Source organism: Salmo trutta, chromosome 3, assembly GCF_901001165.1.
Source record: "Salmo trutta chromosome 3, fSalTru1.1, whole genome shotgun sequence".
NCBI classification, from domain to species: Eukaryota; Metazoa; Chordata; class Actinopteri; order Salmoniformes; family Salmonidae; genus Salmo; species Salmo trutta.
This window is the reverse complement of record NC_042959.1, coordinates 34,527,566-34,545,495: the sequence shown is the minus strand read 5'-3', so window position 1 is coordinate 34,545,495 and position 17,930 is coordinate 34,527,566. Positions and strand designations below refer to the sequence as shown.

Sequence of the window (17,930 nt, the reverse complement as noted above, 5' to 3'; positions counted from 1 at the left end):
CATGCTCTCAATCTCTCTCTCCCCATCCTCGTCCCTCGTCCCCCCCCATCTCGCTCTCCAATCTGTGTTAAAACAGAGGATTCTCCCTCCTTTTTATTTAACCTTTATTTATCCAGGTTAGTCTCATTAAGATAAAATCGTTTGTTTCAAGAGAGACCGGGTCCAACCAAGACAGCAGCAGGGGGGAACAATGTTTCAGACAAATATCAGACGCACTGTAACAACTTACAGACAGAGACACACCATAAAACAAATGTATAGTGTATGTTTTGACATAGACACACATACAATACAATTACAAAAAACATACAAGCGTCATAGATAGAAAAATGTCTAGCATATATACAACCGCGTCAAGTCCTAATGACGATCACATTCCTCAGTAACATGTGAGTCAACCAAACTTTTAAACAAGATCCTGGTCTTTCCAGCTGGTCTGGAGAGAATTCCAAGACCACAGAGCGGAGAAGCTAAAACACTTTTTTCTATGATCTGATTTTAGGAACCGTTAAATGTAAGTAAGAGTGAGACCGTGACTTGTACTTATTTTTAAGACCTTATCAAGGAATAACAGAGATAAATCTGCAGTTTTCCCAAAATGGCCTAATAGATCTTAGTAGACCAACGTTTAAGCCTACATAGAGTCAACGAAGACCAGCCAACAGCACTTTAGAGATCACAGTGGTGTGTCAGATGCTTTTGGTTGGTAATAAACCTAAGAGCTGCATGACACACGGAATCAAGTGCCTTCAGGGTAGTGTTTGGGGTCTGCATATAAATTACATCACTGTAGTCCAAGACAGACAGGAATGTACACCATACCAGCTCTTTTCTGGCCTCAGAGGAAAAACAAGCGTTATGCCGGTAATATAAACGTATTCTTAACTTGATCTTCTTTACCAGGTTCTCAACATGATTAGTGAAGCTCAGCTTCTCACCCACCCAAACTCCCAGATATTTGTACGTCTTGACTTGCTCTATGGAATTTCCTTCCAAGGTAGTAATGACATGGTTTACCAACAAGCTCTCACGTCAGAATAAGACATTCGGTCATGTTTCTCAATTGTCAAATTTCGAAGTGGTTCCAAACATCAAGTGTTTAAGGTTAGGTTTAGGCATTCACTCCGAATTTGTAAGGGTTAAGGTTTGGGATAGGCTTAAAACAAACATCTCAAAAACAACTTTCTATTGCTGGATTCGAACATGCAACCTTTGGCACCAGAGGCAGACATGAGACTGAGAGTTTGTTTGGAAACCATGTCAGTACTACCTACTTGAAGGTAACACTGCTCGCTGTTGTCCCTAGTGGTCGGTTTCCGAGTCATCACCTGACGTCCTCAAACATGGATGGACATCAAATTCTGACTTTATGACAGGTGACCTGGCTGGGTTTTCAGAGTGTTTAGCGTTGGAAAATACCATTAATTTTGTTTTAGAGGAATTCAGAACAAGCCTTACAGATTCTGTTCATTGACGTTAAAAGCTGTTTTGAGCTTTTTCAAAAGCTAAAGTCAAACTGCTGCTACTTGAGTAGGGAACGGTGCCATCCGCGTAATAATTTACATCAGCTGTTTCAATATGTCTCCCTAAGGGGTCAAAACAGAAGCTTAACCAGTGCTAGCCATGCCGTTATATAAAACTCTGTTGTCTAAATACGAGGCCACCCAATGTCATCCTCAGATTATCTTACACTTATGGACTTTTCTAGCCTTTATCCTTCTGAAAAAATATAAACAATTCCGGATCGTTATAAAAGGACTGTTATTGTTTAAGAGGCTTTGATTGTTTTTAATCCAGTTATCCAACAAGCCCATGCACATTTTTGGGAACACTATGGGACATAAGCCTAGTCCTCTGGGCCCAGTGTGCTGTGGTGTGTGTGTGTGTTATGAACATTTTAATTAACACTTTGAAATTAAGAGTTGTCTACTCTTTTTTTTCTCTCCCCCTCCCCCTCCCCCTCCCCCCTCCCCCCTCTCAGGAAGTTGATGTCGGTGTTGAAGAGGTATCTGGATGTGTCCAGTCGAGGGGAGCAGTGTGAAAACTACCTCCGCACCCTCAAGGCCCTGGAGTACATCTTCAAGTTCATCGTCCGCTCACGCATGCTCTACTCCCAGTGAGTCTGCGTGTGTGTGTGTGTGTGTGTGTGTGTGTGTGTGTGTGTATGTGTGTGTGTATGTGTGTGTGTGAGTGTAATCTAACTCTTAAAAGCATGCACGCAGTCCACACACACACACGCACACACACAACACACACAAGACACAAGACACATACACACATGGACACTCTTGTTTACGCTCTTGTACATTACCTAGCTAATTCCCAAAGACAGCTTGCTCTGAAAGACGCTGATTGCAGCACTAATGTTGCTCACGAGCGTTGATGATGAAGTGGCGTTTTCAATGGACACTAATGACAAAATAGACCCAGTGCTGAACGAGCAGCTGCGATAGAGGAGAGACGCTGCCGCACAGAGACGTATGATACGTCAACTCTTCTGAAGGCTGCTCCATATGATAATCATAAACAACATTAATTAATAACATCACATCATTTGATCCTGACAGATTAGTAGCAGAACACAGGCTCTAAGGGCTTGGTCTGTGTTGCTGGTTTCGGGAAGTGTGTGGTGTGTGTTGGCCTGTCAAATTGTTTCAGAAACCATATGCAATGCATATGTATTCATCACTGCTCTCCCTTGGAGGGATGCTAGAACGATGCATTGCTCCAGTTCTTCCCTCTCAGGTCTGCCAAACTACTTCAAAGAAAGTTGAGACTTTCTGAATTTCAAGTCTACCTAACTCTTCCCATATGGGTAGCCTAGCCAGATACTCAGTATTCAAGGGAAGCGCATACAGTGCTGTCCTGTAGCTTAATCTGTAGTACTGTTCATATCCTACACTCATCAATGATTTATCAGTTTGAATCTGAAGTCCTAGTTCAGATAGTTCAGATTTCTATAAGTAGAGAATGTATTAGATATTCTCTCTCTCTCTCTCTCTCTCTCTCTCTCTGCCTTATCCCTTCTTTCTTTAAACCTTGCTTTTACCTTTCTCTCCCTTCTATAACTTTCCACCGGCCTCAGTCACACCTCTTTATTTATCCCTCTTTGTTAATCTTACCGCCTCTTTCTTAGATATCCATCTCCCTCTGGCCTCTACTCCTTCCCTTCCTCCCTCCCTCCATCTCTCCTCATCTCCTGTCCATCTGGTGTGAGTGGCGCATTCATTTTGTTGTCCCATGGTGGTGAATGTTGCATGGGTAGCAGTAGAGTTACGGTAGCATTCAGGGTGAGCAGGGTTAGGGTCAGCTCCTGGTCCCAGGCTGTTCTCTGATAGGGCCCATAGGGCTTTAGGCCTATGGATTATGAGGCCTACTCTACTCTACACTCCACTCTAGCACTATTCTACAGGAGCCTGCAGGGATAAAAGGGTGCAGAGATCCAGACAGGAACATGCCACTGGGGTCAGAGATATCTGTTGCGTATATGTACGTTGTGTCGTTGGGATAGGGTTAGCATAGGATTGCAGAGTGTGTACCCTGTATCCGTCTGTCATGATTTTCTGTGGTGGAGTCTCAAATGTATACTGTTTATAGTGTGTGTGTGTATGCGTGCGTGCGTCATAGCTACAGTGGCTTGCGAAAGTATTCACCCTCTTCGGCATTTTTCCTATTTTGTTGCCTTACAACCTGGGATTAAAATGGATTTTGTGGGCGGTTTGTATCATTTGATTTACACAACATGCCTATAGCTTTGAAGATGCAAGGTATTTTTTATTGTGAAACAAACAAGAAATAAGATAAAAAACGGAACTATTCACCCCCCCAAAGTCAATAAGTTGTAGAGCCACCTTTTGCAACAATTACAGCTGCAACTCTCTTGGGGTATGTCTCTATAAGCTTGGCACATCTAGCCACTGGGATTTTTGCCCATTCTTCAAGGCAAAACTGCTCCAGCTCCTTCAAGTTGGATGGGTTCCGCTGGTGTACAGCAATCTTTAAGTCATACCACAGATTCTCAATTGGACTGAGGTCTGGGCTTTGACTAGGCCATTCCAAGACATTTAAATGTTTCCCCTTAAACCACTAGTGTTGATTTAGCAGTATGCTTAGGGTCATTGTCCTGCTGGAAGGTGAACCTCTGTCCCAGTCTCAAATCTCTGGAAGACTGAAACATGTTTCCCTCAAGAATTTCCCTGTATTTAGCACCATCCATCATTCCTTCAATTCTGACCAGTTTCCCAGTCCCTGCCAATGAAAAACATCCCCACAGCATGATGCTGCCACCACCATGCTTCATTGTTCTCGGGGTGATGAGAGGTGTTTGTGCCAGAAAAAGCGTTTTCCTTGATGGCCAAAAAGCTACATTTTAGTATCATCTGGCCAGAGAACCTTCTTCCATATGTTTGGGGAGTATCCCACATGTCTTTCGGCGAACACCAAACATGTTTGCTTATTTTTTTCTTTAAGCAATGGCTTTTTTCTGTCCACTCTTCCATAAAGCCCAGCTCTGTGGAGTGTACGGCTTAAAGTGGTCCTATGGACAGATACTCCAATCTCTGCTGTGGAGCTTTGCAGCAGGTTATCTTTGGTCTCTCTGATTAATGGCCTCCTTGCCTGGTCCATGAGTTTTGGTGGGCAGCCGTCTCTTGGCAGGTTTGTTGTGGTGCCATATTCTTTCAATTTTTAATAATGGATTTAATGGTGCTCCGTGGGATGTTCAAAGTTTCTGATATTTTTTATAACCCAACCCTGATCTAGAATGGAATCTGAAAATCTACCCCTAAACTTTGTTTCAACAAGTCAAAATATGTTTCTATTTTCTCCTCGGATACCCTGAAATGTAATCAAACTATAATATTTCTGTTCAATTCATATTTATGTTCAATAGGAAACCGATTTTAGCAGGTGCGCCTTGTCTTCATGGCGCACGAAAACACGAATTTCCAAGACTGTATCCCTGTACTAAATCTGATATTTCTTATTCGTTTTTGAATTTACAAGCCTGAAACCTTGAACATAGACTGCTGACACCCCGTGGAAGCCATAGGATTTGCATCCAGGGAGCTAATTGTCAATATGACCTTTTACGTGCCATTCTAATAGGATAGTCTCTCTCAACAAAAGAAAATCTGGTTGGTTTTTCTTTGAATTTTCTCCTACCATATCTATTGTGTTATATTCTCCTGCATTATTTTAACATTTCTACAAACTTCAAAGTATTTTCTTTCCAATGGTACTTTGGGCGCATCTTTCAGGTGGAAATTGAGATAAAAAGGGGCCTAGCCCTAAGAAGTTTTAATTAAATTACAGGTTGCAATGCAACAAAATAGGGAAAATGGCAAAGGGGCTGAATACTTTTGCAAGGCACTGTATATCCATTGTTTGTGCGTTTGCGTTTGCGTGTGTGTGTGTCTGTGTGTGTGCACTCAGCCACACAGGGGGATTATGGAAGACAATGCTTTAGTAATCACAACGCCGCCCGATGCTCTCAGAGTCCCATGGTAATAACCCTGTGTGTCACAGTCTAATCCAGGGTTCACCATCTGGTGGCCCGCGGGCCATATTCGGCCCTCGGGTTATTTAATTTGACCCCCCAAGTAAAAAAAAACAAAAAAACAGCAGCAAATTGTCTCAAAGTGATTTTAATTTTGGAAATCTGTTATAAAGTATTCCTGTGCATAACAGAGAGATACAGTGCCTTCAGAAAGTCTTCATACCCCTTGACTTATTTCACATTTTTTGGTCTTAGTCTGAATTTTAAAAAATGATTAAATCGTTTTTTTCTACACACAATGCCTCATAATGAGAAACTGAAAACATGTTTTTATACATTTTTGCTAATTTATAAAAAATAAAAAACAGAAATACCGTTATTTATATTCATACCTTTTGTTATGAGACTCAAAATTGAGCTCAGGTGCATCCTGTTTCTATTTATCATCATTGACATGTTTCTAGAACTTAATTGGAGTGCACCTGTGGTAAATCCAATTGATTGGACATTATTTGGAAAGGCACACACCTGTATATATAAGGTCCCACAGTTGACACTGCATGTCAGAGTAAAAAACCAAGCCATGAGGTCAAAGGAATTGTCCTGATCTGGGGAAGGGTACTAAAAAATGTCTGCAGCATTGGAGGTCCTCAAGAACACAGTGGCCTCCATCATTCTTATATGGAATAAGTTTGGAAGCACCAAGACTCTTCCTAGAGCTGAACATCTGACCAAAATGAGCATTTGGGGGAGAAGGGCCTGACCAAGAACCCAATGTTCACTTTGACAGAGCTCCAGAGTTCCTCTATGGAGATGGGAGAACCTTCCAGAGGGACAACCATCTCTGCAGCACTCCACCAATCAGGCCTTTATGTTTAAGTGGCCAGACAGAAGCCACTCCTCAGCCCGCTTCGAGTTTGCCAAAAGGTACCTAAAGCACTCTCAGACCATGACAAACAAGATTCTCTGGTCTGATGAGACCAAGATTGAACTCTTTGGACTGAATACCAAGCGTCAACGCTGGAGGAAACCTGGCACCATCCCTACGGTGAAGCATGGTGGTGGAAGCATCATTCTGTGGGGATGTTTTTCAGCGGCAGGGACTCGAAGACTAGTCAGGATCGAGGGAAAGATGAACAGAGAAAGTACAGAGAGATCCTTGATGAAAACATGCCCCAGAGCGCTCAGGACCTCAGACTGGGGGCGAAAGTTCACCTTCCAACAGGACAACGACCCTAAGCACACAGCCAAGACAATGCAGGAGTGGCTTCGGGACAATTCACTGAATGTTCTTGAGTGGCACAGCCAGAGCCCGGACTTGAACCCGATCGAACATGTCTGGAGAGACCTGAAAATAGCTGTGGAGCGACGCTCCCCATCCAACCTGATAAAGCTTGAGAGGATCTGCAGAGAAGAACGGGAGAAACTCCCCAAATTAAGGTGTGGCAAGCTTGTAGCGTCATACCCAAGAAGACTTGAGGCTGTAATCACTGCCAAAAGTACTTCAGCAAAGTACTGAGTAAAGGGTCTGAATACTTATGTAAATGTGATATTTCAATTTTGTATTTTTAATACATTTACTAAAATGTCTTAAAACCAGTTTTTGCTTTGTCATTATGGGCTATTATGTATAGATTGATGAAGATTATCATTTTTTAAATCCATTTTAGAATAAGGCTGTAATGTGGAAAAAGTCAAGGGGTCTGAATACTTTCTGAATTCACTGTATAACAAAGTCAGTCCATTGAAATAAATAAATTAGGGCCTAATATATGGAATACAGATATGCATCTGTTGGTCACAGATACCATAAAAAAAAGGTAGGGGCGTGGATCAGAAAACCAGTCAGTATCTTGTGCGACCACCATTTGCCTCATGCAGCGCGACACATCTCCTTTGCATAGAGTTGATTAGGCTGTTGATTGTTGCCTTTGGAATGTTGTCCTACTCTTCAATGGCTGTGCAAAGTTACTGGATATTGGTAGGAACTGGAACACACTGTCGTACACGTCGATCCAGAGTATCCCAAATGTGCTCAATGGGTAACATGTCTGTTGAGTATGCAGGCCATGGAAAAACTGGGAACATTTCAGCTTTCAGGAATTGTGTACATATCCTTGTGACATTGGGCTGTGCATTATTGTGCTGGAACATGAGTTGATAGCGTCTGATGAATGGCACCACAATGGGCCTCACGATCTCGTCACGGTATCTCTGTGCATTCAAATTGCCATCAAATTGTCCGTAGCTTATGCCTGCCCATACCATAACCCCACTGCTACCATCTGTCTGCCATCTGCCCGATACAGTTGAAAATGGGATTAATCTGTGAAGAGCACACTTCTACAGCATGCCAGTAGCCATCAAAAGTGAGCATTTGCAGTCAGGTTAAGACCTTGGTTATGACGACAAACACGCAGATGAGCTTCCCTGAGATGGTTTCTGACAGTTTGTGCAGAAACTCTGATTGTGCAAACCCACAGTTTCATCAGTTGTTCGGGTGGCTGGTCTCAGACGATCCCACAGGTGAAGAAGCCGGATGTGGACATCCTGGGCTGGCGTGGTTATACGTGGTCTGCGGTTGTGAGGCTGATTGGACGCACTGCCAAATTGTCTAATACAACGTTGGTGGCGGCTTATGGTAGAGAAATTAACATTCAATTATCTGGCAACAGCTCTGGTGGACATTCCTGCAGTCAGCATGCCAATTACACGCTCTCTCAAAACTTGAGACATATGTGGCATTGTGTTGTGTGAAAAAACTGCACATCTTGCCTTTTATTTTCCTCAGCTCAAGGTGAACCTGTGTAATGATCATGCTGTTTATTCAGATTCTTGATATGCCACACCTGTCAGGTGGATGGATTGTCTTGGCATAGGAGAAATGCTCACTAACAGGGATGTGAACAAATTTGTGCACAACATTTGAGAGAACAAGCTTCTTGTGCATATGGAACATTTCTGCGATCTTTTACTTCAGCTAATGAAACATGGGACCAACGCTTTACATTTTACATTGCTTTTACATTTTTGCTCAGTATACCTCCATATAGACTGAGTGTAAAGAAACTTTAGGAACACCTGCTCTTTCCATGACATAGACTGACCAGGTGAATACAGGTGAAAGCTATGATCCCTTATTGATGTCACCTGTTAAATTCACTCCAGTCAGTGTAAATGAAGGGGAGGAGACAGGTAAAATAAGTCATTTTAAGCCTTGAGACAATTGAGACATGGATTGTGATCCCAGTAAGTAATAGATTTTTGCCAGTACAGAGGGATAGGGTAACGAGTGAGTTATGCTTCAGTAAAGTTGTCTTCTTTATGTTCATAGCTATGTTTATCAACTGTACCATAGAAATAGAAAGTAAATCACAGAAAATAGATGTTGTGGTGGCAGCTGCAGAGAAATAGTTGGGTATACGAGATTTGACTTCGGAGGAGTAACAGGGTGTGTTGAGGTGTGGTGTCCTGTCCTCCCAGGCTGTTGGCATGGGCAGGAGCAGATAGGTCTCCCGAGTGGCACAGCGGTCTAAGGCACTGCATCTCAGCGCTAGAGGCATTACTACAGACCCTGGTTTGATTCCAGGCTGTACAATTGGCCCAGCGTCATCTGGGCTTGGCCGGGGTAGGCCGTCATTGTAAATAAGAGTTTATTCTTAACTGACTTTCCTAGTTAAATAAAGGTTAAATAATTTTTTTTTGTCAATTTTAGGTCAAAATAGGGTCAAAATAGTGGAATGGGTAGTGGGTTTTTAAATGAGTGTAAACAGCATAGATGTACCTGGGTGTATGAGATTTTATTGCATTTTACAGATTTTTAAGATTTAATTGGGTGGTGATTTATATTTTCATGAAATAGTGGTATGTAGGTGTTGAGTTAGTTGGTGTTGTTATTCTTTTCTTTAAAGAACAGGAATAATTAAGATAATTTAATGTAGGTAGGCCGGGACTGGCCTCACACTTTAGTACAATAGGTGGTGGTGTATGTACCTTTAAGTTGGATGCGATCTGCCAACCCAAACCCAAAGAACACAAAAAAGAAGACATGGATTGTGTATGTGTGCCATTTAGATGGTGAATGGGCAAGACAACATTTTTAAGTGGGTTTTTCATGCTCAACAGTTTCCTGTGTGTATCAAGAATGCTCCACCACCAGTGGTGTAAAGTACTTAAGTAAAAATACTTTTAAGTATTAACTCATTTTTTGGGGGCTATCTGTACTTTACATTTACTCCACTACTTTCCTAAAGAAAATTCTATACTTTTACTCCATACATTTTCCCTGACACCCAAAAGTACTCGCTACATTTTGAATGCTTAGCAGGACAGAAACATTTTCCAATTCACTTATTTATCAAGAGAACATCCCTGGTCATCCCTACTGCCTCTGATCTGGCAGACTCACTAAACATAAATGCTTCCTTTGTAAATTATGTCTCAGTGTTGAAATGTGTCCTTGGCTATCCGTAAAATAATAAAACAAGAAAATTGTGCCGTCTGGTTTGCTTAATATGAGGAATGCGAAATGATTTATACTTTTGGAGTCAACATTGACCAGCATCCCTGTGGAATGCCTTTGACACCTTGTAGAGTCCCCGCCCCGACGAATTGAGGTTGTTTGAGGGGAAAAAGGGGGTGCAACTCAATATTAAAAAGTTGTTCCTAATGTTTTGTGCATTCAGTGTATACATCCATACATTTTCTAAATTGGTACCGGGCTACCTTCAGCTGAGTCTTTTGAGGCTTATGGGCATCCTAGAGCAAAACAACCGAAATGTACAGTACCAGTCAAAAGTTTGGACACACCTACTCATTCAAGGGTTTTTCTTTATTTTTACTATTTGCTACATTGCAGAATAATTGTGAAGACAAACACTATCAAATAACACATATGGAATCATGTAGTAACCAAAAAAGTGTTAACAAGTCAAAATGTGTTTTATATTTTAGATTCTTCAAAGTAGCCACCCTTTGCCTTGATGACAGCTTTGCACACTCTTGGCATTCTCTCAACCAGCTTCATGAGGTAGTCACCTGGAATGCTTTTCCAACAGTCTTGAAGGAGTTCCCACATATGCTGAATACTTGTTGGCTGTTTTTCCTTTACTCTGCGGTCCAACTCATCCCAAACCATCTCAATTGGGTTGAGGTTGGGTGATTGTGGAGGCCAGGGAATCTGATGCAGCACTCCATCACTCTCCTTCTTGGTCAAATAACCCTTCTTGGGTCATTATCCTGTAGAAAAACAAATTATAATTCCACTAAGCGCAAACCAGAAGAGGCTTATTGCTGCAGAATGCTGTGTTAGCCATGCTGGTTAAGTGTGCCTTGAATTCTAAATAAATCACAGACAGTGTCACCAGCAAAGCACCCCCACACCATCACACCTCCTCCTCCATGCTTCACGGTGGGAGTCACACATGCAGAGATAATCCGTTCACCTTCTCTGCTTCTCACAAAGTCACGCGGTTGGAACCCAAAATCTAAAATTTGTACTCCACTGGTCTAATGTACATTGCTCGTGTTTCTTGGCCCAAGCAAGTCTCTTCTTATTATTGGTGTCCTTTAGTAGTGGTTTCTTTGCAGCAATTCGACCCTGAATGCCTGATTCACACAGTCTCATCTGAACAGTTGATGTTGAGATGTGTCTGTTACTTGAGCTCTGGGAAGCATTTATTTTACATTTACATTTACATTTACGTCATTTAGCAGACGCTCTTATCCAGAGCGACTTACAAATTGGTGCATTCACCTTATGATATCCAGTGGAACAACCACTTTACAATAGTACATCTATATCCTTTTTTTGGGGGGGGTTAGAAGGATTACTATATCCTATCCCAGGTATTCCTTAAAGAGGTGGGGTTTCAGGTGTCTACGGAAGGTGGTGATTGACTCCGCTGTCCTGGCGTCGTGAGGGAGCTTGTTCCACCATTGAGGTGCCAGAGCAGCGAACAGTTTTGACTGGGCTGAGCGGGAACTGTGCTTCCGCAGAGGTAGGGGGGCCAGCAGGCCAGAGGTGGATGAACACAGCATCTGAGGTGCAGTTAATTGCCGATTTCTGAGGCTGATAACTCTAACTTATCCTCTGTAGAGGTAACTCTGGGTCTTCCTTTCCTGTGGTGGTCCTCATTAGAGCCAGTTTCATCATAGCTCTTGATGGTTTTTACGACTACACTTGAAGAAACTTTCAAAATTCTTGAAATTATCTGGATTGACTGACCTTCATGTCTTAAAGCAACGATGGACTGTCGTTACTACATGATTCCGTATGTGTTATGTCATTGTTTTGATGTCTTCACTAGTAAAATGTTTTTTAAAACCTAGAAAAATTAGGTGTGTCTGAACTTTAGCTGTATGTGTTCGTCAGAGTCTCACCTTTCCATATTGGTGTGTAGCTCAAACGGTTTGGACGATTCAGATGTTTTCGGGATGTCTCAGGGTCTGGCAAACACCACTGTAGCTCGGCCACCTTCCACCACAGATGCAGAAGGCTGCCATTGGCAGATGTGGTGGATTGAGACGCAGTTCATGCAAACAGATTGTTTGAGTTTAAACAGACAGATTTTGATGGGGATTTTTCTATCATGCTAATTAGATTTCCGCTGAGGGTGCGGACATCAACTCTATTATTGCCCACAGAGTGAGTCCATGCAACTTATTATGTGACTTGCTAAGCAAATGTTTGCTCCTGAACTTATTTAGGCTTGTCATAACAAAGGGGTTGAATACTTATTAACTCACGACATTTCAACTTTTCATATGTAATTAATTTGGGCTCTTGAGTGGCGCAGCGGTCTTGGGCACTGCATCTCAGTACTAGAGGCATCACTACAGACCCTGGTTCGATTCCAGGCTGTATCACAACCAGGAGTCCCTGGATTGGGAGTCCCGTAAGACAGCGCACAATTGGCCCAGCGTCGTTCGGGCTTGGCCGGGGTAGGCCGTCATTGTAAATAAGAATTTGTTCTTAATTAACTGACTTGCCTAGTTAAATAAAGGTTAATTAAAATAATTTGTAAACATTTCTAAAAACATAATTACACTTTGAAATTATGAGGTACTGTGTGTAGGCCAGTGATAAAAAATCCATATTTAATTTTCAATCCAGGCAGTAACACAATAAAATCTCAAGAGGTGTGAATACTTTCTGAAGGTACTGTATATCATACAGAAATGTAAGCAAGGTTTGAAATGGTTATGTTTTAGTCAAAATATTTGATCTGTTTGGGCTTCATGCGGTCAATTTGCAGTGGACAAATTATTTGTAATTATTTTCCGGCCCCCTGACCTTCCGCTCAAGAAAGAAATTGTCCCGCGGCTGAATCTAGTTGATGATCGCTGCTGTAATCCTCCCTCCCGGCACCCACGACCCGCGCTGTAATTAACATTTACCACAGAATTACCGTGAGACAGGAGGAGATGTCGAAGGAAGAGGGATGAAGAGCAGGGGAGGAGGAGCGAGACGAAAGGAGAGTAATGAGAGGACATTAGTTACAACGGTAGGGATAGATAGAGCAGTTTAACAAAGAATAGAAAGGGAGGAGTAGACAACTTTAGGGATTGTGATGTTTTGTTGGGGATACAAGGTGAAACACGATACAAAATGAAACACTTGGCATAGCTTTGTATTCAGAGATGGTATTCTACCATCAGTATCTGGTAGAGGTTGTGTACTGTAAAGTCTCTGTCTAGTTTGACGTAGCCTCCATGTGACCTAGCCTCCTTACTCCCGCCGTTTCCCCCAACAACAGCCAACTAGAAATACTTAAGTCCTTAAAAGTATTCGTTACCCCAGAAAAGAAAGAAAATGGAGCACTCGTGTCTTTATAGATCTGAGTAAATTTTAGGGACAAACAAGCAGGCTTACGTAGTAAGGCTGAAGCGCGTTTGGGTACACCTTCACTTTTTAAATCCCGTTGGAGACATTAGCCGTGCATTAACCTCTCTTCCTCTTTCCTCCCCTTTTCATCCCCCTCTGCCTCCCTCTCTCCAGGCTGTATGAAGGGAAGGAGCAGAAAGAGTTTGAGGAGTCTCTCCGGAGACTCTTTGAGTCCATCAACAAACTAATGAGGAGTGACCACAACACAACAGTCTTACTGCAGGTAAACACTCCAACTTCTCTACCTCTCTCCTCCTCATCTCTCCTCTCCTAACGCTCTACAGTACATCTCTCCATCTTTTTTAAAAATGTATTTATTGATATGACCTCATTTGTCCTGATTTCAGGTTTTATGATTCTTTCCCATCCATGTGCATGTCTCGCTCTCTCTCTCTATCTCTCTGCCTCTGTCTCTTTGTCTGTCTCTCTGTCTCTCTCTCCAGGTGGCTGCTCTGAAGTACCTACCCACAGTCTTGCAGGATGTGGAGACAGTGTTTGACGCCAAACTCCTGAGGTGAGTGCTGTCCTCCACCGCCTCCACAGGAATAGTAAATAGAACCGCTGTCAACATCGCTCAGAGCCTTCCCAGGGTGCAACGTGAAGTGACATGTCTCTCACCTCAGTCACCTGTACCTAACGTCCCCCCAACTTCCCCTCTCACCCCCTGTACCTCTGGCTGATAACTGTCTCATAACGTTGTCTCCACAAAAACCCAACAAAACAACCCAGTCTAAAACACTGTCTCTGTCTCCCAGCCCTTTACCAAGGTCACAACCTTATTCTCCAGCTCTCTTTAACTCACAGTGACTCGTCACATCTTCCATTAACCTTTCATGAACCCCTCAAAGACAGACAGCCTTGCTTTTACAATCCCCATAATGAACATAGATGTGACTCTACCACTTCCCCAGACCTTTTAGCTTTATAATCGAATGGGTCTAGAGTCTCCTTATGGCAGACAGACGTTTGGTTCCAGCAAACCACAGCGTCTTTATTTCAGGCCTGACCTTCCCGTGACCTGTGTCTGAGACTCTCTGAGGTGAGTGTGTGTGTGTATATGTGTGTGGGTGAGTGTTTTTTTCTGGGTTGTGTGGAACTCTGTTCAGACAGTCTAAACCTGTCTGGTCTGTTGTATCTCTGGAGTGGTTGAGTGTCAACACGATGTCATGGAGGTGTTACTTAAAACACCTGGCCACCTGGCCACCTGCACCAGAATGATAGTGGCAAGAGCAGACCAAACACATACGCAGCAACAATCAAGGTGATGCACTGTAGACTCAACGAACCACAAACAATAACACGGGCGAAGAAATAATCTTAACAGTGACTGTAGGAAGAAATGCCCTTAAGATCTTAATGGTGATATTTTCAACTGTTATGAGGTTGCCCATGTTGATATTTCAACGCTTTATTGCGGTGCTCTGGGTCCTTACGGGAGAGCCATAACTTTGGTTTAATAAATGAACACAAACGCCCAGCAGGTCCGCGCCTAGGAGGGTTGGGACGTGGGCCTCTGTAGGACAGACAGCCTTATATAATACAATAGCATGATTTTTCAATTTGTAATGAGATTGAAATTAGAGAGCCTAATTAGCACGCGATGCACCACAGATCAGCTCTCCTCTACTGTCTGAAAAAAAGAAAAGTGGTTGCGATTATCATTTAATTTGTTGTTCATCTAGCTAATGAAAGTACTGTGTCAACCACATTAATAAATCTATCTGCAGAATGGATGCCCCCATGCTCAATCTCCCTAAGAAGCTGCCGAGGCTTTGTAACCGGCTCATTTAATTCTTATTTGATTGGATTCCGGGCTGAGGGTGACGGCACCTTGTCTCGTCATTAGTGTCCGTCGCTAGTTCGCTAGTTTGGCTCATCTGTTTTCACAAGGCCTAGCTAGGGGGGTTGTTCTTAATGTTTTGTACACTCAGTCAGTGGTGGAAAAAGTACCAAAAAGTAAAGATACCTTAATAGAAAATGACTCAAACACAAGTGAAAGCCACCCAGTAAAATACTACTTGAGTGTAAGTCTAAATGTATTTGGTTTTAAATATGGTTAAGTATCAAAAGTAAGTGTAGTCTCTAAAATATACTTAAGTATCTAAAGTAAAAGTATAAATCATTTCACATTCCTTATATTAAGCAAACCAGACGGCACCATTTTCTTGTTTTTAAAATGTACGAATAGCCAGGGGCACGCTCCAACACTCAGACATCATTTACAAACGAATAATGTGTGTTTTTAAGTGAGTCCACCAGATCAGAGGCAGTAGGGATGACCAGGGATTTTCTCTTGATAAGTGCGTGAATTGGACCATTTTCCTGTCCTGCTAAGCATTCGAAATGTAACGAGTACTTTTGGCTGTCAGGGAAAATGTATGGAGTAAAAAGTACATTATTTTCTTTAGGAATGTAGTGAAGTAAAAGTAGTCAACAATATCAATAGTAAAGTAAAGTACAGATACCCCCCAAAAAACGACTTAAGTAGTACATTAAAGTATTTTTACTTAAGTACTTTACTCCACTAAACTAAAACTCATAGCTCATAAACTCTCTTCTCTCCCGAGCCTCCTCAGGTCAGAATGGCAGTTAATGTCTGGTTCTGAATTACATGTGTCATTTCAACTGCTTCAAATATCTGATTCGATAAAAGATTAGGCAGTCAGACTGATAGGTGCTTCTGTAACCTGAGTAAACTCCACTCATTGCACTGGCGCCATCGTAGCCTTGACCACAACATGTGTTCACCGATATCCCCTTACTTTCAATCAAATTTGTTATTTTTTTCAAGACCCGAGGCACTTTTTCAGTTACGTTCCTGATGCCCAAGAAGAAGAAAAAAAACACTTAGTTTCCTAGTACATATGGAAATTAAAAAGGTTTATGAATGACATCTTGGAGGATTACTGAGAAAAGGATTTGACTGTAACCCTCTGCCGGGGGTTACCCGGGAATGCCAGTGAGGATAGATACCATTTGGGACACATCTCTAGTTTCTCTGCTGTGTATCTGTATCTGTATCTGTATCTCTTCTCTCCCGAGCCTGTTCAGGTCAGAATGGCAGTTAATGTCTGGTTCTGAATTACATGTGTCTTTTCAACTGCTTCAAATATCTGTTTCGATAAAAGATTAAACAAACGCGTCGGAAAAACGAGAAAGGCTATCACTCTACATGGAATTAACCCATATGCTACGTGTTTACAATTGAAATGAAAGTGTTTAATTAAAACTGTCGCTAGAGACTTTGCAATATTGCTCTTCTAGCCTTGCTGAACAATTGATCTAATTCTCTACTTCCCCGTCCTCTCTCACCCTTTCCTTTCATTTTTCTTTCACTGTCTCTCTTTCTCCCTTTCCCTCTCCCTTTATCCTCTCTCCACACCCCCTCCCTCTCCCGCTTCCTCTCTCCATGCCTCCTTTCCTCTCCCCAGTCAGTTGCTGTATGAATTCTACACCTGTATCCCTCCTGACAAGCTGCAGAAACAGAAGGTGTCCTCCATGACCGAGATCGTCAGCAGCAAACTCTTTGAAAAACAGGGTAAGACAAACCTCCATGCTAGACAACTGACCAATGACTGACCTCTATGTTAACTACCATAGGAGCAGCCAACCAATCGCACACCTCATTTAGAAAGAGGTTAAAACTCAGCCTATTTGGGTAGATAGAGAAGGGTCTGACCAATATCAGATGCAAGGTCATACAACCTTGACTATTATGAGAACATCCTACATCCCCATTTAAACACACTACAACCCCACTTCACTCCCTCTCCTTCCCTCCACTCAGAATCTATTATGAAGGCCTTACTGGTCTGCAGTGGTGTGATAAGTGGCCAATCGACTCCCTAAGTGGCCCCCCAGTCAGATTGATGGAAGACTCTGGGTGCTACTGTTCTCTAATTGGCTCCTGATAAGTGGTCCGAGCTGTCGCCACGACGCCAGACACAACTGACAGATTGCTATTGTTGTCATGGCTCCCCGCTCCGCTGTTGGTTTTTAAACTGATATCTGAATGAATACGTTAGAGAGAAAGAGAGAGAGATCAGAAAGAGAGAGAGAGAGAAAGAAAGCAGATGGAGCGAGAGAACCCAGCAGCAGCAGAGAAGGCTTGTTGGCAGTTAAACAGACATCTACCCCCCCCCCCCCCCCTTATCCCCGTAACACCTAAAACCCCCCATCCTCTCTCCTCCCTGCTTCTCACTCCCTGGGCCATCTTTGTCTCCAGGTGACGGATGATGTTGTAACTGGGGGTGTGTGTGTGTGTGTGTTTGTTTTGTGTGTGTGTGTGTTTGTTTTGCTGTGTTGTGTGTGTGTGTTCCGTAGCCGGTTTGCCGTTGATGATTATCGATGTTGTTTTTGCTCGACGTTGCCGTGGGTGAGTCATCAGTCAGCCGTGGCCCGTAGCTGCCTGGTATAGTGGGTGACGGGGTGAGAGGAGTGGGTAGAGTAGCGGGGAGCTTGACGTGGCACGACACGGCTCGGCCTGGACACTCCTCCCATATTGATTGTTGTGGCGTTGATTAATTCCCCCGGGGCTCCGGGCACCCT

The 17,930-nt window shown here is 42.8% G+C and overlaps 1 protein-coding gene across 2 annotated transcripts in view; it reads left to right on the top strand.

The window, feature by feature from the left end:
• The window catches only part of LOC115173846 (dedicator of cytokinesis protein 2), a 153,347-nt gene that overhangs the window by 22,524 nt on the left and 112,893 nt on the right, over positions 1–17,930 (top strand). For both annotated transcript variants that reach the window (XM_029732302.1, XM_029732296.1), the window contains exons 21-24: positions 1,982–2,116; positions 13,497–13,605; positions 13,826–13,896; positions 16,814–16,920. In XM_029732302.1, coding sequence (XP_029588162.1) covers positions 1,982–2,116; positions 13,497–13,605; positions 13,826–13,896; positions 16,814–16,920 — 422 coding nt within the window. The remainder of the gene's footprint in view (positions 1–1,981; positions 2,117–13,496; positions 13,606–13,825; positions 13,897–16,813; positions 16,921–17,930) is intronic.